This window comes from Gavialis gangeticus, unplaced genomic scaffold (assembly GCF_001723915.1).
Source record: "Gavialis gangeticus isolate Ggan-Ray unplaced genomic scaffold, GavGan_comp1, whole genome shotgun sequence".
Lineage (NCBI taxonomy): Eukaryota > Metazoa > Chordata > Crocodylia > Gavialidae > Gavialis > Gavialis gangeticus.
The window spans coordinates 54,031,601-54,047,838 of record NW_017729032.1 but is presented as its reverse complement, the minus strand read 5'-3'; the positions used below and the strand labels follow the sequence as shown (position 1 = coordinate 54,047,838).

Sequence of the window (16,238 nt, the reverse complement as noted above, 5' to 3'; positions counted from 1 at the left end):
TCAGCCTTCAGAAGTTGTGAACAAACTGACAAATCCAGAAACAATCAATAAAATGACAACACAAGTGATCTTAAGCTGTAACCGAAGATTAAGCAATTGCACATCCTATTCCTTGAGTCAAAACTGCAGAGAGCAACCTGTGACATATGCACAGAACTCTACTGAAGTTAACAGAGCTCAATATTTCACCCATAATGATCTGATTGCAAGATATCATCATGCATTGCAGAGGCATTAGAGATAAAACAGAAAGTATAGACTAATCAACTATCAACAAGATGGAAGTTGGGAGATGCATCTGATCTTTGAAACAGTACAAATATTAAAAAGAAAGCTCTGCAAATAGTATCCAATTATACTGTTCACTCTTTTCTCTTTTTAGCTTTTCTTATTTGAAATAAGAACGACAACATTTTCTTTTTAAGCCTGTACATGGCTGACAATTCAGCATCTGCTTAAACTCTAAAGAAATAATTCCTCCTCCTATTAAGCTGTACTACAATTTACAAAGTAAAACAAGAAACATTAGATTACCTTGGTTGTTGCAGTTGCCGTCACACCCTGAAGAGTTTCCTGAGTTTTACTGCTCATAAGCGAAGACTTGTTCACTCTCTCCCTCTGTCTTTGTCGGCATTCTAAGCAATTTCTCACAGCAACACAACAAACTAAAAAAAACAAAACAAGTATGAGTGTTTTGCCATAATGATGATCAAGCATATTAAATTGCTAAGGGATGTATAGCTATAATTGAATGAAAAAACCTCTGTCTTCTAATGATGACTGATAAAACAACAATGTCACATCCCACATTCTAGTCTGGGAATTGCAGTCTAAGGAAATATTATGATGACTCTTCCAGTCTCACAATATTTTCAGTTGAGCAGATTCTTACATTATATGCCTGGACTCATAAAAATATACCAAAATCTAAAGAGAAGGGCTGTTCCTCTGAACTGGAATTCTCAGATCTCTATTGCTCTACCTTTTAGGAGCACATTCCTTATGGCTGTGGGAATAGAAAACAAAGGGTAGGTACAAATAGCCACTTTTCATCATCTTGGAAATCAGCAGATGAAAGCCACAAGATCCCCTACTAGGACTGGTGTAATTTAATAATTATCAAGGATCTGTCAAAAGTTATTGATAACAAAAGTTATTCAAGGCCCAAGAAGACTCTGAAAAATTGCAGAGAGATGTAACCAAAATAGATGAATGAGCAACATGATGGCAGATAACATTCAAAGCTTACAAACATAGAGAGATGCACATCAGGCAAAACAGGCTGAAATAATTTTGCTATTTTGCAGATCCTAAGCTAACTACTATCTTAGGAAAATGTCAGCTCAATAAATTTCTGCTCAATGCACAACAGCAGACAAAAAAGTGAACACAATAGTACAATATTTAAGAAATGGAATGGAAAATATTACATAAAAATATTTCATGCCATGGATATAAATCACTGATACACCTCACGAGTCCCCATCTAAAAAAGTATATAGCAGAAATAAAGGGCTTCAGGAACAGGTGATAAAACTAAACAGGGTAACAGGAAAATGCTTACATGGAAGAAAGACTGAAAAGTTTAGGATTTTTACTATCTACTTTTAACTACAGTTTTCTTTTCTGGGGAAAGAGGAATGAGGGCATGCTGCTTTTTTTCTCACTTTTTAATCAGTTTTCTTTATTCCACACCAGAACACCTAGTCACAATATGCCCAAAGAGAGTTCCTATGGAATTTCCTTCCATGTTGGAAGTATGATCCAACTGCAGGACATTAAGGAGGATTAAAATGGGAAACAGACTGCTACCTGCAACTCTATTATCTAATTAGCTACCTGCAGCAGCTATTGTGCCTATCTTTTTGTAGATCTTAGTCTTTAGTATTAAGGTCGGTAACAGATATAGCTATCTATTCTCAGTATCATCCAATTCAGAACACAGTTTAATAAACAGAATTAAAATAAAGGTGTACAAGTTTGACTCTGCAGAGGAAGGAATTGAGGACTTTATGAATGGAATATCCCTTGGCAAGAATGCCCTTTGGAAACCCCTACATTTGAGAAAAAATATTACAAATTATAAAAACAGACTAGAAGATTGCAGAGAGTTAAAGATGGTGGAACTTCTCTCCTGAAATGAATAGACTTAACTCCTATAGGCTAGGGACAGAAGTTACACAAACTGGTTTAAGTGATCAGAAACTGGTTTAAACATGTAATAGAAGAGAAGTTCAGTGCACATAAGCCACTTTAAAAATGACCAAAACTGACCAAAATGACCAAACCTGAATGTAGTATCTTAACTGACTTAAGTCAAACTGGTTTAAGAAACTTCTGTCCCAGATCCCTTCCTGTTTTAAGTAAACTCACAGTCCCCCAGTAGCCCTTGCCTGGGCTGTGCTGTCCACTCCAGCAGAGCAGGATTGGAGCAGCTCCTCCGCTGCCCAGCCAGAACACTATCACTGTTCCGTTGGCTGAGAAGGCAGGTGGGGTTAGTGGGGAGGGGTTACCCTGCTTGAGACTGCAGCCTCTGCCAGGCTTCCCCCGCCTCCTCGGATGCAGGGGGACATAGCCAGACCCCATGCTGGCCCCCTGAGGTGAAGTGGGGAGGAAGGGGGAATTAATCCTCCCTCCCTCCCCTCTCCCACCAGCACAGGACCCTAGCTGGGGTCTGCCTGTCAGAGGCACAGCAGCCCTACCAGGATTCTCCCTCCAGCTCATGGCTTGAGTGGTAGGGGAGAGGGTGTGGCCATATGCTAGACCTAGGCCAGCTCCCGAGGTGAAGTGCGGGGAGGGAGGGTGGGACTTAACCGCCCTCCCTACCGTCTCCCACTGGCACAGGACCCCAGTCTGGGTATGCCTGGCAGGGGAACAGGAGGCCCTGCCAGGCTTTCCCCCACACCGCTTGAGCACGGAGTAGGATAAAGCCTAGCAGGGCTGCTACATCCCTGCCAGGCAGACCCCCACTGAAGCCCATGCCAGTGGAAGAGGGAAGGGTGGGGGATTTAAAATCTCCTCCCTCCCTCCTTCAGGATGCCAGGTCACAGCCTGCATCTGACCATGCCCCCCACTGCTCACTGGGTGTGGGGAAGAACCTGGCAGGGGCTTTTTCTTCCCCCTCCAGGCACATCCTGACTGGGGACCATGCAGGCCAGGGGTACTCAGTGGCCTGCTGGGATCTAGCCATGACTCTGCCCCCCTTCCCCCCCAAGTTCAAGTAGGGGGGGAAATCTGGAGTCCTTCTCTCTCAGCATCCCTCCAGCCTTCCTGCCACTGCCAAGGGGAAGGGAGGGCTTGCTCTAGTGCCTTGCAGCTTCTAGCCTGAGCCACTGCAGGCAGGTGGCTGCATTTCCAGAGTCAAAAGTAAAAGCCTATTCACTTTCTTCTTGGTTCAATGTAAGCAGTTTAGAATAACCTGCAAAGATTGAACCGATTCAGGCTTGGGCTTTTTGAATCTCTGTACTTAGCCACAGAGAAGGACTATGACTGAGTGAAGTTGAATGGAACTCTTTGTAGTGGCTGTATATATTTCAGACCTGAAAATACCAATTCAGCTTGCTATGGATTTGTGACCAATGTAGGAATTAAGCACCCCAACAAATAAGCACTGTGGGCATGTGTAGATGAAACAGGGGCCCTATATTAAAGCAGTGGGTTTTAAAAAACACTGCTTCAATTTAGGGCTGATTAAACCTGCATATCATGCACACACCCTGCTGACTTACCTGTCTCTCCAGAGGGGAGGGAAGGGTGAGTTGCTAGTGGGCAGAGCGGATCCTGAGCCATGGGGAAGGGGGCTGGTGCTTCCCTCCACGGCAGCGGCAGCCCTCCCCAGGTGGCACCCGCCTGCAGGCACCTGTCTCGGGCAGTCCCAGGGGGTACTGTAGCCGCGGAGGGAAGCACCAGGCCCCCATGCAGCTCAGGCAGGCAGGCTCAGGGGGAGGGGGCAGGGGAGAGATCAGGCTCCCTGCTTTTCTTGTGTGGAGCTGCTTTCCCAGGCTGCTGTCAGACTGCTTGCAGGGCTTCCTGCAGAGCCGTGGAGCTGCACAGAGCCCGGTGCTTTGCTCTGCAACTGTAGGGGCAGTAAACTAAAACTCCTCAAAGGAGTTTTAGTTTGCTGCACCCCAAGTCATTTAAGGTGCATTACACCACCAAACGTCCTACAGCGGCTAGAATGAATGTGCAGTACGCTGCCGAGGCATGCAAATATCAACACCATTATAGTGGTGCAAAACCATTTGGCTTGCTTTAAAGTGTCATGCACACATGCCTTTCATTTTGTCTGCACACAGCCTGTGATAAGGCTTTATTGAATCCATATTGGTTTTAAAGTAAAATCAAAGGACATCAATGCACCAGAACACTGTCTTCAAGGCATAGCTTTATGTTTTATTGAGGTTCTGCAGCTGCCAAATGAACTGCAGAAACTGCTCCATGCCACTGAATCTGGGTCTCTCAGGTGGATTTCATTAGAAAAGTTATTTTAACAATCCTAATATCTAAAATCATCTGAATATAAACAGTACTATATCAGTTTACAGACAGCATGAAAGTAACAGAAAAGGTAGAATAAAAGTGATGCTGCAGTGAAGCTAACAGACAATATCTGCAGCCAACAGCAGCAGGAACAATAATAAGGCACTACTCTTGACAGCCTTGCAATGGAACTGCAAGTGTGTAAGGATACATTAAATTATCACACTTTTCTAGATGATTTTTAAACTCATGGAGCCAAGGTGCGTTCTCCCAAGACAGGTGATTTACAGAGACAGTTCTTAGAGAACTAAAGGCATTGATGAAAATGTTTAACAACAGAGGTGCACTAAAGTCAGTGTTCGAGGGAAGGAAACAATAATACTCTTCCTCTCACTAATTTCTTTTAGATTACAATATGATTTACAATTTGCAGTTCGTAAGTAACTAACAACAACTTTAAGCTTGGATGTATAATCCAGCTCTTTCTGTGTCCCAAAAAATTTTGGAGTACTGTAATCGATCATATCAGAGTCAGAACTAGACCAATTTCTACTTGCATTACCATTCACTGTAGCTTTAGCTCACTGATCTGTAAGTAATTATTGAATGCACACTGTCTGTGTTGTGCTGGAGAGACTTACCAAGCCTTAGGCACTGCCGCATTAAGCCTCCAGATGACATATTTTTTTCAGCTTCAATCTCACTAAAATTTAGAGAACTGGCAAATACCAGTACATCAACCATAGCCATCAGTCGGCTGAGGAAAGTTACTGCCGTCTCTGCTGACATTCCTTGCGTCACTTCAATATTTTCTAATTCAGTCTTTAAGAGAAAACAATTGTGTTAAATTTAGCAGAATAAAACTTACATATGCATGTAACCTATACATCTTCCTTTCTACAATTAATTATAAATGCATAAATGAAAAAAAATTACAAAAGTTACTTTGTGTAATTTTCATCAATGTAAATGACCTGAGTGTCACCTAATGTAAATTAAAACAACAGATAGTACAAAACTGGAGAGTAAAAAAGATGAATTCAGGCTTGCATGCTATGTTAGATATTATAAGATCTAATATCATTGAAAAAAGTACTAGTATTTACATAGGACTGAATTCTGGCCCAGCTACTGCTGCATTGCAAAACATTAGGGGATCCATACTTCTTTATGTTTCTGAACAGGGTATATGTATCCCTAGGTAACACAGGAAGGTCATATACTCTGCAGAGTTGGTACACATCCCACTACCCCTTCCCCTTCCCCCCAAACAGGTAAGCAGAAGGAGTGGAACGGAGTGGGAAGTGAATAGGGCCTTGGCCCTACATACATTGACTGGTCTACTAGAAAAATATATTTTGGGCATAAAGCTGGTATGGGTCAAGAGAGAATGCAGTTTACTTTCTCCTTCCTGCTCTAGTGAGGGAATAAACTGTGCCAAATCCATACCTGATGCCACATATATGCAATATGAGGTAATGGTTTTCCTTTACTCTGGGGCAATGTTGCATTGCCACAAACTGAGCTCACAGCAAAACTAAGGATAAGCCTATCATTATTTCTGAAATGTAAAAGAGGATTATGATTTAGGGTAGCATTTTCAGAAATAGTGACATCCACATTAGGTGCCATTTTGGAATTCAAATGCCATAGAAAAGCCATCTACTTAAGCCAGGGCACCTAAATCACATTGGCAGCCGTGCTGATTTCAACACAAAATTCGGAGTAGCACAGCACTGCACAGTCAATCCCTCAAAGTGATGCCCACCTGTTGTGCAACAGCTCAACAGCAACCACCACCACTCAGGAACACCTGTTCTAGGCTCTCCATAACCTGAGGGGACTAAATCTCACACTCTCAACTTCCCAGCAGTGTCTCACCCTTCCAATAATGGCAGGAAGCTAAAAGAGCTAAGAATTTTTGGACAAGAGAGAGATCGAGCAAGAGGGAACACAAATTTATTAACCATTGGTAAGGGCATTCTCAAGAAGAGAAAGCAGTAACCCAAATTCTGAGTCCTCCTACAAGGTCTATTTATGCCTTTTACATTAGACGGCCATTGCTTAAAATACAGAAATAACCCTGCCAGTATTGCATATTAGTTGTTCAATCTGAAATGATTCTGAACACATGCACAAGCAGAAGGCAAGATGCCAAGGCAAATTTACAGGACAAGAAGGAGACACTTAGGGTTTATACAGGGTTTCAGGCAGGTTAGAACAAGTTAAAAATGAACACCAGATCTAAGGTAAGTTGGGATAGGGGAGCTAGCAGTGGAGCTTGGTATCACCAGGGGAGCTAGCAGAGTCGGTGAGGTCCAGGAGGGTTGGAAGGATCAGGAGAGACAAGTGGGTCTGTGGCAGTGGTTCGTGGGGTGTGGAATGGTTTGGCAGGATTTGCAGGGCTGAGCTGAATCAGGGTGCTATCAGGAATGTAGGGGACTTGGTGAGCTAGCAGGGTCCATAAAGGGCTTGGTGGGTTTGGGTGGGGCTAGCAGGATTGATATGGGGGATTGAGGGGGATCAGGAGGGCTAATGGGGTCTGAAGGGGGGAGCTCCTGGGGTCTGGGGTGGTTTGACAGGAGCAGGGGGGCAAGCTGGGTCTGCTGGAGGGGAGGAGAAGGGTTGGTGGGATTGGAGAGGTTCTCCGACCTGCCAAGCACCCTTCTACACACCCCAACCAAACTGTCCCTGTTCCCTCAAACTGCTCCCAGGACCAGTTTTACTAGTTTTCACTGGTCCCAGGAGCCTGACTGAAGTAAGTCAGGGGAGGGGGAGGGGGAGGTGGACTGGGGGGAGCTGGTGGCTCCATGGTGAATGGGGTTGGTGGAACATGTGGGCTCTTTCTCACCAAGAACAGAGGCTATTTTTAGCCACCAATCCTTCCTGCCAACAAAACCCCTGCATCCAGCCCACCCCTCTCCCCACCCTGACTTACTTCCTTAGCTCCTGGCACCAGTGAATGCTAGTAAAACTGGCATTGAGAGCAGCTTGCAGGATGGGAGTTTAGTAGGCACTTGCGCAAGGGGTTTGTGTCTATCTGGGGGTGGGGCAAAGGGTCAGGGGAGTAAAAATAGCATAATGCTGGGGTGAGTAGGAAAAGTGCAGACCCAGGGCTAGGACCAGCGGCTGGGCTTTCCCAGCCCTGGGGCTGCACTGGGAACTGTACAGAAGTTCAATTAGATGATTCTTGCTGGACCTGATCTAAATTAGACTACCTCCAAGGTAGGATTAAATTAAACTGGGTCAGCCATTTTTAAACCAATCTAACCTTTCTGAACTTCTGTACAGTTCACACTTAGATTGATCTACAGGATCTAAGTGTAAGGTTCACACCTGGATGAACGAATTTAGATCAGGTAGCCATTTTTAACACTATTCAGCTTTCCCGTGTATCTGTACCTAGCCTTAATGAATTAGGATCTAAGGTGGTTTTGCACTTGTTGAGGTGGGGGTATTTTGTAAGTTTGGCACCTATAAGAACAATTTGGATTTTGTCTTTAGGCATTAAAGATCATAATTTTAAAACTCATTTAGGTTCATAAAGGTGCAGATAGGCCCAGAGTGGTATTTACAAAAGCAAGGCATTCAGGTATCTACACCTTCCTGATAGCAATCAGGAGACAGTCAGGTAGGTGCTTTCACAAATCCCACCAGGTACTTATTTGCGTCCTCAGGAACCTAAACACTTTTACAAAATGTGCCTATAAGGGCTTGAGTCTCACTTATTGCCATCAAGAATTAAGTTCCTAAGTCCCTTTTGAAAATGAGTCAGATAGTTTTGAAATTTTTACCATTTTGCTCAAGTGTGAAGGAACCTAAGATAGTAAGTGGCTCTAGGCATGAGAGTTTTTTCTAATAGATAATAAAAAGAGCAGAGAAGAAATTTAAATAATCTGCTGAGAATTCAATGTCTTCAGTCAGTAACAACTTGTTGAAATAATGGTTGAAGTTAAAAACAATGCAAATCATGAGAAACAATCTTAAGGCTGTAACTGCTCTGACACACAAAAGATATAAGGTGAATCTATGATCAAACTGGTAGATAACATTGCATTTTGTTTCTCTCAAGAGCAAAGTATATCAGTAATACAGGTATTCTATGGAGGTTGTCACCTTTTAGAATCTGTGCAGTAAGAAAAAGCAAATGGTATTATGAACATTAACCCTCTGAAGGACTGTCACTAGCGCTATATTCCTCTAGAAAGTTCTCTCTGACATTCTGTCATTTTTCTGTTATGACTCTCTTGTCACACTAGAACACTACTTGCATCTTTTCATAAAGGTCTGATAAATTGTTTATAAAATCACTTAGACTTTTAAATTAAAGAAGCCACGTCAGAGTACGGCTCAGCAGGCTGCTAACATAAGTTTCAAGTAGCTTACAGGAACTTGTTTTGGGATTCTTGCTTGAAAATACACTTGAGATGTGCTCTAGTATTTAACTAGTATACTTATTATGCATTTTCTTTAAGAAGAACAAAATTCCCAGACATGTTCAAAGTTTGAACTAAGTTGGATTTTTACTACTGAATAACATGTCTCTCCTTTAAACTGGATCATGGACTTGACAAACTAAGATTGGTACTTTAGAATAAGCAATATAATATCTGTCAATATATTAGTTGAACATAAAAAAGGCTTAAGAAAAATCATAAATTCACCCAAAATGCATCTTAGTACATCCTGGTGAATATTATGAAAAAAAGTTCAAAGGGCAAAAAGCTAAATTATCAAAATAAGAAACTTTTGAAAATGAAAAAAACTGAAACTTACAGCATTAATACTAACCTTAGAACCCTGGACATGCAACAGACAAAACAGACAACAGATCACAACAATAAAAGAAAAAGAAAATTATTAAAGTCAACAGAAAATACAATGTAAAATTGAAACAAAGTAATTTGCTGCAATCATATATTCACTTGATTGATCTATAAATACAATAAAATAAGCATTTCCGCTTAAGTCACCACTTGAAAACAAAAATATCCTTAAAAAAAACTAAAGCTTAGTAAACCCCGTACATCACATAATTATGCAATTCATACAAAATGTTGATCCATCCAAACCCAAAATACATATTTTATGTAATATATGGACAAAATGAAAAATATAGTACTAATTTATATATATAAGGTAGTATTTTACTGATTATATGAACTGTACGAGTAAAAAAAGATAATTGTATAATTGAAATGGAACAAGCTAAGTTTCAAACTATGAATGTGGAGGCTATATTTAAAGCCAAAGATGTTCAACATTATTTAATAAATAAACTATTGAAATTAGTTAATAAAATATACTTATAAATAAAAAAAGCCTTGATTCTTTACATGTAAAGCTTTATATTGAAAAAGATGTGTTGTGCTGTTACTTGCATGAAAACTGTTTATATTTTCAAACCAAATTCCAAGCCAAGATAAAAACTTGAATGTTTTTGAACCACTAGGGAAACTTCAAGGTTTTCGAAGCTCAGGTAAACCCGAAGGCAGGGGAGGGCAATTATTTTGGGTAGAGGGTCGCATACTGAGTTTTGGTAAGCCACCGAGGCAGCCAGGGGCAGATAAATATTAATTTTCTAAATTGTTTAGGGGCCATGTGGGCCAGACAAAATGGTCTAGTGGGCTGCATTTTCCCCACCCCTGCTAAGGAGCCTGAGGTTACTCAGAAACTCCAATTTTAGCCATTCCACCAGGCTTCATACTTTAAGACAGCATAACTTTTTCTCTGCAAGAACTTTCATACCCCACAACTACTCTAAGCTATATTCTTTTTGCTGTCAGGAGCTATGTTTTCAAAACATACTAGTGATTTCTGGGTCATTCTATAGTTCGGGTGGCCAAAACATCATATCTGAATGAAGGCTGATTTCTAAAGGTGAGTGCTCAGCAAGTTGGAGGACACAAAATCCCATGTGATTTTTATGAAGTTAGCTCTTTATTCTCTTGGAAAGCAAGAAACAAAATACAGATTAGGCAAACAGTTGTCTGGGATGATTCAGAGAGGGAGGATCCTTGCTTGAGCAGGACATTGGATGAGATGACCTCCTAAAGTCACCTACAGTTCTATTTTTCTATGATTCTATGACCACTGGACCTCAAACACTGAAAATAACTGAAGGTACAGATGAAAATGAAATCTCCAATTAACCGTTTTTACAAAGGGATAACTGGTTTACTAGTGGCAGTGGCTAAGCAGTTAAATTGTCTCAGTACAGCTCTGTAGTGACTATCCAAGCTTTGCTCCATGCTCATGTCAAAGGCAAACTCCATCCAACCGGTTTGTAAAACAGACACCTGGGTCATTCAAGCTGGGGAACGAAAGGCAGCTAAGTGCTATGCTTGCTCCATCATTCCCTTATGCATCACTGTTACAAAACCTGCTGTGCCTTATTCACACTATTGAGGCAAGCTGCATAAGGACAGACCTTTGATAGCACCGTCTCAGATTCCACGGTACTGTATGCAATAAATTTGCAAAACACAAATTATCTCCAGGTATGAAAGTAGAAATCTAAATGTTAATTGACCAATTTTAATGACTACATCAAGACAGCCTAATCTGAACAAAAGCGCCACTTCCCACACCCCAGGCAGGCACTTGGTCTCCAAGGCTAGTGACAGACATTCAAAAAGCCAGGTGAGTCTAACCTGCCTAGATTGAACCAATTTGCAAGTGAATACATTCATGAAATGCAGGCACATACATAGAGTAGCTCAGGCCAGGAGTCAGGGGGAGCTAGAGCAGCCCTCGGCTGCAGGGAAGCTGTGCTGGGGGGGGAGCGTGGCCAGCCCCAGCACTAGCCTGGAGTGAACTGGCCAGGTAGGTGGTTTAATTCCCCTCCTCCCTGCCCCATTAGCATGGACCCAAGCAGGGGTCCACCCAGCACTCCCCCCATACTGCTGCAGCAGCAGGCTGTGGCCAAACACCAGGCAGCACGGTTCGTGAGGCAGAGGAGGCAGAGATGGGGTTTATTCTCCTCTCTACCCCCACTGCTCCCAAGGGACCACAGTGGGTCCTGCCCCAAACCCTGCCACTGTTCATTCCCTGCGCAGAGGAAGCAGTGGAATAAGCCCCATTCTGCCTCCTCATCTAAGGGGCCCTGCAAGCCAGTCTCTGGCTGGGCCCCTGCTCCTGCCGCTGGAGCAGCGAGGGGGCAGGGCCCTGACAGGGCAGCAGCCCCTGTGCTGGTGTCTGGGGAGCATGAACCTCTTCCCAATAGGGGGGCCGCGACTAGGCTCAGAGCTGCTGCAGGCTACATGGGGTGGGCAGTGGCACCAGGGCTCAGAGGGGACCATACCCCTCCAAGCCCTCCCCAGCAGTACAGCTGCTTGCCCGCGCAGTCTGCAGCAGCTTTTCCCACCCTACTCTTGCCCCCAGCATGCCCCCCCTACCCCCCACCGGGAAGAGGCTTGCACTGTAAGACACCATGACATGGGCTCCAATCCCCATTGGGGTTGCTTTCCCCAAGCCACTCCAGGAGCAGGGGTGGAGCCAGAGGCTGGCCAGCAGGGCCCCTTAGGCAAGGGAGCAGGAGTGGGGTTATTCCCTGCTATGCCTCTGGGGGACTGCAGCGGGGTCTGCTCACCCTGACTGCTGCTGTCACTTGCTCCAGGGAGCGAGTGATGGGATAAGCCCCCTCTGGCCCCCTCAGCCAGAGCTGGAGGAATAAAGCCCCCTCCCTGCCCCCTCACCTGAGGGGCCCTGCTGGTTGGCCTCTGGCCCTGCCCCCAACCCTGGAGCTGCAAGGGGGGAGAGACCCCGATGGGGGCTACAGCCCCTGTCAAGGTGTCTTTGAGTGTGAGACTCTTCCTGGTAGGGGGGGCACACTGCAGGGGGGGGTGGGGGCAAGTTGGGGAAAGCTGCCGCGGACTGTGGCAGGCAGGTGGCACTGGCACAGGGGGCTTGGGGGGCCCACGCCTGCCTCCAACTCAAAGTGCTGTTGCCTGCTTGATGCAGTCTGTGGAGAGCTCTGACCCCTACTCACAGCCCCCCACACTGGGAACATACTCACACTCCCCAGACACCAGCACAGGGGCAGTTGCCCCATCAGTGCCCTGCCCCCTCACTGCTCCAGTGGCAGGGGTGTGGGCCCATCCAGAGGCCAGCCTGCAGAGCCCCTTAGGTGAGGGGGCAGAGAGAGGAGTTAGTCCCCCCTCCCTCCAGTGTCTAGCGGAGGGAGCAGAAGGGGACTTATCCCACTGCTTGCTCCATGTAGGGAGCAAGCAGTGGCAGAGGCTGGGGCAGGCAGACTCCCATTATGGTGCCCTGGGGACAGTGGGGATAGAGCGGGGAATAAAACCCCTCCCTGTCTCCTGCGCCTCAGGGGCCATGCCACCTGGCATTTGGCCATGCCCCGCTGCTGCATCAGCAAAGGGGAAGTGCTAGGTGGATCCCAGCTCAGGTCCGTGCTGGAGGGGGAAATTAAAAACCTGGCCAGTTCACTCTGAGCTACCACTGAGGCTAGGCACATCCCCACCGCTGGAACAGCCAACAGAGAAATGCAGGTGTACTTCAGTGGGACAGGAGAGGGAGAGAGGGGAATAAACCTCTTCCCTGCTCCCTTCTGGGGCCAGTGTCTGACTAGGCCCCTAGGGAGCAGAGGGGCAGGGCCAGCCCTGCTCTGCTGGAGCAGACAGCACAGCCCAGAGAGCATGCCGGGGTACTGGGGGATTCAAATTTAGCTTAAACCAGGAAGGGGGCTGGGACACAAGTTGCATAAACCAGTTTGAGCTCAATCAGTTAAGTCTGATGCTACATTCAAACAGATTTATCTCAAACTGGTTTTGGCCATTTTGAAACTGGTTTGTATGTAGTGAGCTTGTGTTTTCATAGTTTCATAGTTGGAAGGGACCTGAGGAGATCATCAACCTGTTTTGTTACAGGTTTAACTCAGTTTCTGATCACTTAAACCAGTTTGTATGTCTGTCCCTAGCCCAAATCATATCTAATATCTCTTTCAACAATTCACTTGTTCCAATGTAAGATATTTTGATGCTAACATCTTTGAGATGACAACTGTGTTTGTAATACCAAATGTATTTCTGACATTTTATGTCACTAGAGATGCCACCAACGTATCTACTCCAGCAGAAGATGAAGGAAGTCTGAAATCAACAGGTTTTTTTTCCTGCCTTTAAGGTAGAAAACATAGTTTAGCCATCCTTTCACTCAGGCTAGCCATCAGGAATGGGCTTGATCTTAGAACCATTCTTGGGACCCACTCATGTTTCAATCTTTTTAGATTTTGCATGCAAGGGGTGAATGAAATTATTGATCCAAAACAGTAAATGGCAGCAAACTCCTTCTGATTTCAACAGGAACAGAGTTTCTCCTAGGTTCTATAAAGCCATATCAGATTTTCGAAGCTAAATTTTTTTTTCCCTTACTCCACAACCCTATGTCTTCATTCATGACTGCCTTTCTGATGGTAATAAATGATTGGTTTGGACTGCTGGTCTATCCCAGTGATTCTCGTTTTAAGGGTGGTCTGCAATATTAGCACTGTAAGCTGTTCAAACTCCTGCATAGGACTTACATGATAAACACATTTTATTTCATTCAGGTATCCATAGTGTCAAAAACATTCTTATTTGTTGTAACCTGAGTTCTCTGTAATAGAAGTGTGGCTATTATTTTTCTGTAATCAAAAAATGAATGAAAGTTAAGAGATGGTATTTTCTAAGTGGTATCTTGAGTCTATCTAGCCAAACAGTTCTTTCCATGGCAACAAAATTCTTTTTTTTAATTAGAAAAAGGCATTTTTTTTACATGCCCTTTCCATTTCCAACATGGTCCTTTTCTTGTTTTGCATTTGTATACCTTCTCTTTTGATTGTAAAATTTGGGGGATATTAAGGGAATCTCATCTGTGTTAATAAAAAAGCCCCATATACTTACAGCACAAAGTTTAAGCATTCAACATATTAATATCTTTCTTCCAGGGGATGTGATCTTTGCAGAATTACTTATAAGCAAGACACCAGAACTGCCACTGGAATTCTTTGGCACATCAGTGTAAAGACACATTTCCAGGCCAGCTCATCTGTTTGCTATTATATCTTTAAATATTCTCTTCTTTTATTTAACTGTCTTCCAATATGTACTTAAAGGCACTTATCCTTAGCGCCGCATACTACTTATATTACAATACATATGCAAAAATGGAGTTAAAAGACTATTCAAGTTCTGAAAAGGTCCAGTGTTGAGTTCTCAGAAGTTAGAAAATAACAAGATTAAAGTTATCTAGCAATCTTAATTCAAATGCGTCTATGCAATTTTATAGTCTAAATATATGATAACTCGGGCCCTGCTGGATTCACGGCAGAAGTGGGCCCTAGTTATTAAACAATGGTGCCATGTTTAAAACCATGGTTTTTGCTTCCCTGCTGATCAGGATCAAGCCAGGGTGTACAGGGGAACCTGCAAGACTAAAGGAGCCACAGTGCAGCCCACTTCCACCCTGAATCCACTAGAGCTTTAATAATAACATTTTTCCACAGAAACATTGCTTCATTCAGTACATGGAATAAATGGTGTACACTTAAGCTAACTACACATGTTCAAAAAGACCATAACGAAAGAACTCTATCAAGTTTTAGTAAGTGCTAAAAGTTAGAGTGCTTTCACACTGAACAGATGTTTGTCATTCAGGGGTGGGGCTTGAAGCCTGCTCATTGCCTGAGGCCAGCCAGTAGGGGGAGCTCTCACATGCCTCCCAGAATGTCCTACAGGGTCCCTGGGCTGCTGAAGACTCCTGATCAGAGCCAAACATGCAAGCCACCCCTGGTTGGCATGGGCCAACCACACCCGTAGTCCCCTTCCACATCATTGCGGACCCTTTCCCATGCCTCCCACAATGTCCTACAGGGTCCCTGGGCTGCTGAAGACTCCTGATCAGAGCCAAACATGCAAGCCACCCCTGGTTGGCATGGGCCACCACACCCCTAGTCCCCTTCCACATCATTGCGGACCCTTTCCCATGCCCAGCCCTGGCCTGGGAAAGCCACAGGATGAGCCTTGAGCACATGATGAGTGCTTAGCCTGCCTGCACCCCACCATGGTATCCCGCTGCCCACCCCCAAGCAAGGAGACCCAGGACCTGTAGCAGATCCTGCTGTTCACTCTGCCTGACTCTCACTAGAGACTGTAGAACATTGTATGCACCCACCTGGACCTCATGCAACAGTGACTCATGGCAAGCCACCAACCAGCTGTCCCACGCTTGCCCACCCTCTGCCCTCACCAAGTGTCCTGGACTGGGCCACTGACTTTTACATGGTCGATGAGGACAAGGCCATCCAGGATGTCATGGACACATGATGTTCTGGCACTAACTCCATACCATCAAGCAAGTTCTGGGCCTGGGACACCAACACGGACTGGTGGGAGAGGATTGTCTTGGGCACCTGGGATGACAAACAGTGGCTCCAGACCTTCCACATGAGCCAGGCCACCTTCATGGATGTCATCACCTAGCTAGTCCACAACATCATGCACTAGGATATCAGCATACAGCCATCCCTCACTCCGGAGAAGAAGCTGGAGACCCCCAACAGTTACTGTTATGTCAGCAACCAGTTTTGCATGGGAAGTGTGCCTGATCATCCAGGATGTCCTGTCTAACCACTTTATTCACCTTTTCAACTGACAGGAGGCAGTCATTGGCTTCCATTGCATGGTCCTCCCCAATTGTGTGGGATCCCAGTACCCTCCAGACCCCTATCCCTATGCCAGGCCACCCAGGCATTCATCAAC

At 44.6% G+C, this 16,238-nt stretch overlaps 1 protein-coding gene across 1 annotated transcript in view; it reads right to left on the bottom strand.

The window, feature by feature from the left end:
- Positions 1-16,238, bottom strand: part of LOC109302237 (neurobeachin) — a 564,850-nt gene that overhangs the window by 168,753 nt on the left and 379,859 nt on the right. The window contains exons 25-27 of the mRNA XM_019523799.1: positions 9,256-9,279; positions 5,121-5,301; positions 535-665 (exon numbers count right to left, since the gene is read on the bottom strand). Coding sequence (XP_019379344.1) covers positions 535-665; positions 5,121-5,301; positions 9,256-9,279 — 336 coding nt within the window. The remainder of the gene's footprint in view (positions 1-534; positions 666-5,120; positions 5,302-9,255; positions 9,280-16,238) is intronic.